The sequence below is a fragment of the Gastrolobium bilobum genome, unplaced genomic scaffold (assembly GCF_033153095.1).
Source record: "Gastrolobium bilobum isolate Gb01-03AN ecotype WA unplaced genomic scaffold, APGP_CSIRO_Gbil_v1 utg8551, whole genome shotgun sequence".
Lineage (NCBI taxonomy): Eukaryota > Viridiplantae > Streptophyta > Magnoliopsida > Fabales > Fabaceae > Gastrolobium > Gastrolobium bilobum.
Window position 1 is genome coordinate 157,201 of NW_026896068.1, and position 9,496 is coordinate 166,696.

The window sequence follows — 9,496 nt, forward strand, 5'->3', positions numbered from 1 at the left end:
AAATGGGAAAAGGGGGGGTGACATCAAGTGGCAAATGTCTCATCTGATGCATACTTTATCATATTTCTTAAGTATTTTACTCATCGTAATAGCATTCATTGCAATGTACTCAATTAAAATTCTCCCTTCTTTGGCAAGGGTTTGTCTGTCATTTCTAAAGCACTGGCGCAAGCACAACACATATCTCTACAGTCTTGTTGCAATATGAAGATGAAGGAGATGCTTAACTCTTGAACTAAAGTATACTTAACACAGGAAAAGATGAAAAGGAAACTTATACCTTACGAAAATTTATTGGATGATGAAGATTGTGCTAGATCATATACTTACGAACTTAGAAATGGAGAGCAAATTGAAGAAATGACTTTAAATCTTTGTGCATTATAACCCCCAATCGAATTGTTTGGGATTCAGAAGTGAGGGAAATTATTTTAAGTACTTTTAGGCACTATCAATAAATTACAAATTTATTTTTCTCAATATACTTCTAGCCATTAGCTTTAAATTAAAAAAATTTATTTTATTGAGTAAAGCTCATTTTAGGTCCCTAACAAAAAATATGATCTTTACTTTCGTTCCTTACAAAAAAGAGAGTCAACTTTTGGTTATTCTACAATTTCAGTTTTTTGAAAATGTGGAACTAGACCCCAATATTCTTAAGAGGCCTAAAAGTTCACTCATGCTAGGTAATCTATCTATAAGTAAATGGTTAAGCTAATAAGGTATACACTCTAAACTCTCATTCTTAGCTGTCACTGTGCACACACTCTACTTTTGGGTATGTCGTATGTTATAGTGTTGCATAATAATCTTCTTATTTTCAAAGATATCTCCTCTATACATACATGAGAGAGAATATTTATATGCAAAAGAAATATTACCAATCTTTGATTGTACATACCTATCACTACGAAAGAACATAAAAAATCTAAAATTTCTATGTCTGACAGCAGGTCAGTGGCCATATTCTATCATAAGAATATTTTGATATAATAATGTTCCTCCGCATTAATATTATATCCTACGAAATAGTATTCTCACGCTTGGTATTCTTGAGAATATTTTTATCCCAACTTAGAACCAAATTCCACTCATAACCAACCAATTGACACAAGTACAGAACACATAACTGTTAAAGGGTACGCAGTTTATGAATAAATATTTAGTGCAACTGATGGACTTAAGATGCATTCATCTATTATTTATTTTATGATATGTGAATAAAAAATATCACATTATTTGATTAACTATCATTTAAATTTTTTTTTTCCAGATGTTGTAATATTTTTATTCACATGTCACACAAAATGAATGACAGATTCACTCAATTTGCACTAATAATTTATTCGCATTTACACATACAGTCAACAGTAACTTTGTTTCCCTTATCAAGTTAACTTTCACAGTTCCACTCAACGAAAAAATTTGTTGGCACATTTTGGTAAAAGTATATACTTACCCCCCCTCTTAAGGACACCAGAGGAAAACACAAAAGGAAAAAAAAAAAAACTTTACACTCTGGTGTTGGTACCAAATCTACTTTTGAATGCTCATGACCTATTACTCCACTTGTGTGCACTTCCTGAAAAGGTCAATGCGGCATTCTCCAAGCCTCAGAGAGTAGGTGGCTTTCTTGTATTCAGCCCAAGTGAATGGTTTGAAGAGTGAGGGCCTCTGTGGTGTAACCATAACTGGTGGAGCAACAATGCAGGCATGAAGTGGTGGAGCCCCAAAATATGCCACCGACATTCTGGACTTGCATGCGTTTGTCACAGCCCTATGTCTCACGCTTACAAATCTTCCATTTGTCATAACCTTTAGACAACACACTCAAGAATTAAAATAAAAAATCAGTTCCTTTTTTGCACCATATCTTGCACACAATTTCGAAAGGGTAACTTGTCAGGAAGCCTTAATTGTTCAACCAATCCCAAATTCTCCGATTATTATTCATTCCATCCATTTGTTAAGATGTGGTACATGACATGTTGGTCGTCCTGTATAACATGTTATGTCTATCTCTTTTTTTTTATAAATAATGAAAATGATGTCACCAGACAGAGATATATATCCAAATCCATTACCATTCATTATGTACTCTTTTTAGTATGTAGACACACACACACACATATATATATATATATATATATATATATATATATATAAATTTCATGATCACACACACACACACACACACACACATATATATATATATATATATATATATATATATATATAAATTTCATGATCACTGAAGCAAGCACTATTTATTTCAGTTTGTTCTCAAAAGCTTACCATAACCCAAGTACATTTATCTTTATAAATCTTAATGGAACCAAAAATTGAAGTCATGCTGTAGTGATTCCAGTGTCATTTCACTATCAACTATAAAGCTTTCTTTTAAGTAATATATGTAATATATGCCTACCAAAACGAATCCAGGTGGTTGAAAAAAATATATGTAATATATATGTGTCAGGATAAGAACATACCTCTAATAGATCACCCACATTAACAGAGAAAGCAGAGGGGTCAGGAGTGACTGGGTTCCACACCCCATCTTCAAGAGAAATTTGAAGGCCACCCACATCGTTGGATCTAAGGATGGTTATGATCTGAGGGTCAGAATGCTCTCCAAATCCAACTTTGCAACTATTGTAAGAGGGTGACTTGTCCCAGTGATTGGAGTCTTTGTTGAGTATAGGTGGATAATGATTGAGCCTGAGGACTGAGTCACTGTCAACCTCCCTGATCAACCTGCTGAAAACCAATGTATCAGGGACCCCCAGACCCTCTGCCATTAGCTCCAAAATCTCACATGCTAGCTCCCTCACACCATCTGTGTATGCACTCACCGTAGAGCTGTCATGTACAATCACACAGTAACACACTCAGAACCTAAAACATGTGCTTGTTCTTGTTCGAATTTCTAAGCAAAAGCCATGCCCACCCCAGAAGGAAATATCAGACTTTTTTGTGAAAATATTTGCAATTAAAGAAGCAGCTAGCAATTATATATATCACTCACAAACTTCTTTGCAGTAGTTAAGTGAAGGTGATGACAGTGGTGGTAGAAGAGTAGCAAGCAGAGTGAGTTTTGAAATCCAAACAAATGAAAAACAGTGAAAGAGCAGACACTACAATGCAACCATATGATACATAGTATTTTTCATTTCTACTTTTGGTTGTTTTGGTAACAAAAGCAAGAGAATATTGTTTTTTATATTAAGTGAGAAAATTTGTTTCATACAATATAAAAATATGAGTAAAATTTATTTATTTTCTGATTTTTTATTCTTTTTAATGAATTTTATCTTATTTTTTTATATTATATCAGATAATTTATTTCATATAATATTAAAAATAATATTATATTTTTTTTTTAGAGGTTACAAGGAATTGAACACAACACCCTACACTACACACACTCCTAACACACACACCCCACACCACTAGGCTAATCCTAGTGGTAAAAATAATATTCTCTGAATTAATTACTAAAGAATTTTTTTTGTTAATTTTTTTTGAAAATTTCGTTTTCAACTCATCAAAATCAGCTTTTAGTTATTGATTTGATGGGACGTTGCTGATGTATTTGAGATTTCTGCAAATATGAAACCCAAGCTTTATCCTAAAGGGCGTTTGGTACAAGAGAAATTTTTATTTGTCCGGGAATTTCGATTTTTAAAAATATAATTTTTGCATTCAGTTTACGATAATATCTGAAAATTTAAAATTTAGAAAAATTCAGTTTCCCGAAAATCTCTCAAAATTCTGCATACCAAACGCCCCCTAATAGTACTTTTTTCTGACCTTTCCTCTTTGATTTCTCCTTTTTCTAAAATTAATCATAACCATGAGTGAATCACTACCACGCAACTGTTATCAGTGTTGACATGACATCGACAGGAACGCATAAACATTGAAGAGTAGAACGAGATAAAAGGATCTCTCTGACATAGGATCCCACCTCGTAGGAGAGTACCTACATCTTTAACATAGTTCCATGTGCGACATCAATGGTTTTAAAATCTCACGTGCACCCCTCAGAATTTTTTTTCCCATGTCTTTTTCTTTTCTTTTCTCACGTGCACCCCTTAGATTTTTTTTTTTCCATGTCTTTTCTAAACTCTTCAACCAATTAACTTGTTGAAGTCGCAGGCACTGAATGATTCATCGCAAAGCATCGGTCTTCCGACAACGAGGGGAACAAAATGTCACTGTTAATTAAGTTTTTTATTTAAATGTCACGCGAGAATAATATTATTTTTCAATATTCTAATATGCGATGCGGACAAATTCGTTACAGTGTTCATCGAACTTGATAGTCAATGATTTGTTACATGTAGCATATTTTTTCAAGAAAAGTTTACTGCCACCTGTCCAAGTTCCCTAAACTGGTAATGAACTTGGTAGTCAATGATTTCATGACACGTGACACACTTTTACAGAAAAAGCTGACTGGATGAAGTTCGCTACAAGAGATAGCGAACTTGGTGTGTTATGTGGCTCAATCTCATTACCCGATCAGAATTAATATTCCAATCACAATAAAAAAACAGAAAACGATCGAATATGACAATAAATTGTAATTTGGGGATACTTAATAACACTGTTCGCGTGATATTTGGATAAAAAACTTAATGAACGATGACATTTTGGTCACTGTTTCCTGTATATGTTTGTCTTTATTTTATTTTATTTTTAAATTTTGACATGACATGGTACATCACTTTAAATGATTTAAATAAGGAAAAATATTTATTATTTTGAATGATATAAATTTGGATTATTTTAGATGAAATGATATCATTTTAATGCATATTTATTGATTTTTTTACATTATTTCTCTTCCATAAAAATAGGAAGAGAGAGAAACTGAAAGAGAGAAAATATATGCATCAAAACAATATCATTTCATATAAAATCATACAAAGTTATATCCTTAGAAATGATAAATATTTTTCTCTTTAAATAAAGGAAAATATATTTATCATATTATATAAAATAATTTGTAAATTGTAACATATAAAAAATGGGTGAAATTCATTAAGGAGAAAAGAGAAATAAATAAATAAATAAGTTTCACACACTTTGTGTATGTTGCATGAGATAAAATATATCATGCAATATGAAAAATATATTTTCCATAAATATATATTTTAGATTTTATTGCATTATGAAAGCTAACCCCATCAGGATATAAATATTCCGGACCCGAATATGATTGTCTTTCTTAGAGAATACTTATGATTTATCCAAATATATTAATTGATGCATTATTTTATTTAAGTTTGTGTCATATTTTTATATTTACTTATGCTTCTTAATCTAAATCTGTGTTTAAAGTAAGAGCTTTAAAAGATTAGTGTTTTGTACGAGAGAGGTTATATTTACTACATTTTTTTCTTACTACCTCTTATTTTCAAATCTTAATCGTTGATTTCCACCAATCTAACGGTTATAATTTATTGAAAATTAATAATTAATTAATAAGTATAACTCAATAAATTATAACCGTTAGATTGACGGAAATCAACGGTTAAAATTTAGTAGTAAGAGATAGTAAAAAAAAGAGATAGTAACTATAACCTCTCCTTTAATGTTTATAATATTGTAGGAGATTTATCTCCAATACATAAAAGTGTATATGATCTATATTTTTTTTCTCTCTTCTTTTCACATGGTCACACATAAGTCTCATATATTTTTATGTGTGTGTAAGAGATATAATTATCTTCTATAATATATGAAAAACAATAATCACTTGAAGTAATAAAAAAAAAACTTTAGCAACTTTTAAAAAATACTTTTTTCTAAAATAAACAGTTGAACTCCAAAGTCAAGAAAGCATATAAATACTAGGTTTTAGTTAAGGGAAAAATTGTTCTCATGAGTTAAATTTTTTTTCTTACATATCCTTCGATAATTATGCAATCTTCTTCTTCTTATTTTTTTACGTGATGGGCTCCACCACTATATATTTATGACATAATATTCATTATCTCATGCAACATAAATTAGATAAACCCTTTAATTAAATATTCTGCACACATTCCTATACTAACTCCCGCAATGAACATATTTTTCTTTTGAGGTCGAGAAAACCCTATTATTTCTTTTTTCGGTAGTATATATATTTTTTAATTCAGATATAATTAACATATCCATATTAATGTAAAATACTCAATAAAATTATTCATACTTAACCTAGTGATATTTTCATTTATTAAAAAAACAATATTAAAAATATAAACAGGAAATATTATTTTTACTCTCTTAATCACATCCACACTTAACCTTAATGCGGTTATTAATTATGTGAGACAACTATTGTCCTAGAAAACAATGTTATTGGCCTAAGGTTTCACTTCCCCCGCAACTATTACCCTAAAAAACAATCTTATTTATGTGGGAAGAGTTTCAAATTAATAGCGGGAGAAGCTCAAGTTGTATCAGAATGCAGATCTAAGGAGTAAGGACCACTAGCAAGTAGCAACATGCTGTTGCATAAAGAATAGTTGGCATTCCATCACTCTTAGAAGGAATAACGTTGACACTCCCAAACCACATTCTCTCTCCGTTCTCCGGTTGTCAGATACAACTCATACGAAGGTACGTAGTATCAAGCCAGAAGTTATAATTCATTGCTCGCGATGGTCACCGCGCGTTAAGCTGGCAAGAACTTACCAGCTGACATGGTCCATACAAACAAATAAATATCCTATGTGCTTCCCGTGCAAATATATTTATATATTACATTTTCAATGTTATGATTAAAATGATATACGTAATAATTTTTTTTTTTTTACTCCTTAAAACATGTAAGAATTTTTATTTACTTTTATTTTTATTTTTGCAATGTGAACAAAGATAAAATGTACACAACTCTCCCTTCACAAATAACTCCTGTAAAAAATTGAGGGACCGAAATTGTTTTAGTGTATGTAAAGCGAACAATGAAAAATTATCAGCCTCACTTTTTTTTTTTTTTTTAATGACCTTGTCACCCCCAACTGTTACTTACTTTTCATATACTTGATTTCGTGTCCATTGTTTGGTCACACCTTCACAAAAAGTGGCATGTAGCTAAAAATACCAAACCAATGGCGCATTTACTCTTCTATGACACAATTCTTTTAAAGTTTAAAGGTGCGGAGGGGAGAAAATTTTGTGTGTCTAAAAATTACAATTTTCATGCATATATTAGGAAAATAAATTTTTTAGAAATATTAACAAAAACTTATTTTGGTATATCAAAATATTTCTAAAAAGATTGATTCAAATTTTCTAATTCTATATTTAGTTAATTGTAAATTATTACTGAAAATATAAGTTGATTTTATAAAATTATCCTTTATAATTCGTTCAGGTTGAACTCGTTCCAACACCTCATCTGAAAAAGCTGAAACTCGGTTCAAGTTGTATGATTCTGAAGATTTCTTCTTTCTCTTACTCTCCATTTTCAACCCAGAAGCTCCCAAAAAAAAAAGAAAATTATAAAAATAAAAACTTTAAAACATCCTTGTGAATCAACAATGAGATTTGAAAGCAACCAACTTGGTAAACTATGGTAAAGACCAATACTGAAAACTTGCTGCTATGTATCCTTGACTCTTTGATGCATTTCTTCCTTGTTTTCTTTTTCAAAACAAAAGAGATTGAGGGGGGAAGTGGGTCGATGAAGGCTTCGGAAGATCCGAAGGTGGGGATTGGGATCGGATTTTGGGGTGGTGGAGGTGGTTGTGGTGGTGAGGGGCTGGAAGGTGGTGATCGGAGAGAAGTGGGATCGATAGATGGGTCTTCGAAGTCATCGTCTTCGGCTTCGAAACCTTCAAAATGGGAATCAGAGTGAACGAAAGCGACAAAGCATAACAGAACGAAGAAGACGCACCACAGATTCAGATTCAGATTCAGATTCAGATTCGGATTTGCCAATGACGAATTAGGAGAGGTGTTGCACTGAGTTTAGCTTTCGAGTCTAAGGAACAAGGGTATTTTTGTCCGAAAATATTGGAAATTTTTTCCACCGGACAAGAATATCACCCACACGGTAGTATTTTTTAATCCAATTTTATTTTACAAAAATAATTACTAAGAATCTGAGTTTTTCGAAAAGAAAAATTCACAATTCTTATATCAAACATAGATAAATAAAATTCACAATATCAAAATTTCCAGAATCTAAAATTTACTAAATTCCAAATGCCCCTAAAGATATTTTCTCTTTGAACTAAGAGAGCTTTTTAATCCGATGCAAAAACACTTACATGTCACAAGTTTAATTATTTTGAAAAATTATTTATTAATTTAATGCTAGTGTAAGGTACATAAAAAATGTGGACTCGTGCATCATCTTCGTATACAATTTGTGCAAAAATGTGAATAACGCAAGACGCACATCGTGGGGCGCACATTAAAATCACACGTACACTCCATATGCACTCCATTCCGGCAATGCTTCATATGACAGACACGCTTTGCCTTTTGCACAAATTGTGCCTAGGTGTGTTTCAATTGCATTAAATTAAAAAATAATTTGCTTACAGAATTAAACCGATTATATGTGTTGGATTTTGCCTCAAGAGTGGTAAAAAAAACCAACTAAAACACAAAAGAGAGAGATGATATAATAAACCAAACATGCAATAAATGCAAAAGTATTGGACAAGGACATATATAAAGAAAAAGAAAAAGAAAAAAACGTATTAATGAGTGCACATACCTGAAGTTTGATGGGTCATTGTAGATATTTTTGGACGGCTGAGCAATAGAAGGAGCATTAGCATTGAGAAGAAGGTACTCGACCTCACCTATGTCTCCATTGAAACCTATGTTCTTGCAACCATAACCAAAAGGGTTACCAGGCGCTGCTTGTTTCTTTTGGGCCAATGGTTTGGCAAAGAAATCAAAACCTGCTTCTTCCATTTTAGCTATGATGTCATGAGAGACACCATGGTTGATCACGTTGAAGAAACCATATTCTTCGCTTGATTTCACGATGAGTTTTATCAACATCGATCTTTCAGCAGTTAGGTCCACCACAGGAAGCTCAATGGGTATGATCTTTTCGCTCCTAATAGAATTTGTGGAAGCCACCACCATATCTGCTCCTCTAGATGAATACAAAGAGTGAAAGGGAACACAAGGTGTTGAAACCAGAAAACTAAGGTGGGTTCTAAGCTCTAACTCTTTGTATTATCAGTAGAAAAAAAATGGGTTGGGGATAGGTTCATGCGTTGATAAACGGTGGGTTATAGGCGAAAAAAAAAAAATTATATAAACAGAGAGAGAAAGAGAGGGAGAGAGAGAGAGAGTGAGTATGTGAAAGATGATGAGCGGAAGGTAGGGAATTGTAACAACAATATAGGGATATTTATGCAGAAACAATACGAGAACAATCTATATGGAGAAAAGAGATTAAAATGAAAATATTAAATTTAATGACAAGAATATTACTACTATTATTATTATTATTATTATTATTATAATAATA

General features: G+C 31.9%; 1 protein-coding gene across 1 annotated transcript; it reads right to left on the minus strand.

The window, feature by feature from the left end:
• Positions 1-1,368: 1,368 nt before the first annotated feature.
• LOC133297617 (gibberellin 2-beta-dioxygenase 2-like) lies at positions 1,369-9,105 on the minus strand. The gene is made up of 3 exons (XM_061496785.1): positions 8,726-9,105; positions 2,493-2,862; positions 1,369-1,815 (listed from the first exon to the last, which is right to left on the minus strand). Exons 1-3 carry the CDS (start codon positions 9,103-9,105, stop codon positions 1,561-1,563), a joined length of 1,005 nt encoding a protein of 334 aa, XP_061352769.1. The 3' UTR covers positions 1,369-1,560.
• Between the last annotated feature and the right edge of the window lie 391 nt (positions 9,106-9,496).

Excerpts from the sequence above, each read along its gene's own strand:
- LOC133297617 (XM_061496785.1), bottom strand. The coding sequence starts at position 9,105 with ATGGTGGTGGCTTCCACAAATTCTATTAGGAGCGAAAAGATCATACCC. Across the intron at positions 2,863-8,725 it reads AATGACCCATCAAACTTCAG|CTCTACGGTGAGTGCATACA; the intron begins GTATGTGCACTC and ends TGTACATGACAG. Across the intron at positions 1,816-2,492 it reads ATGTGGGTGATCTATTAGAG|GTTATGACAAATGGAAGATT; the intron begins GTATGTTCTTAT and ends TGTTGTCTAAAG.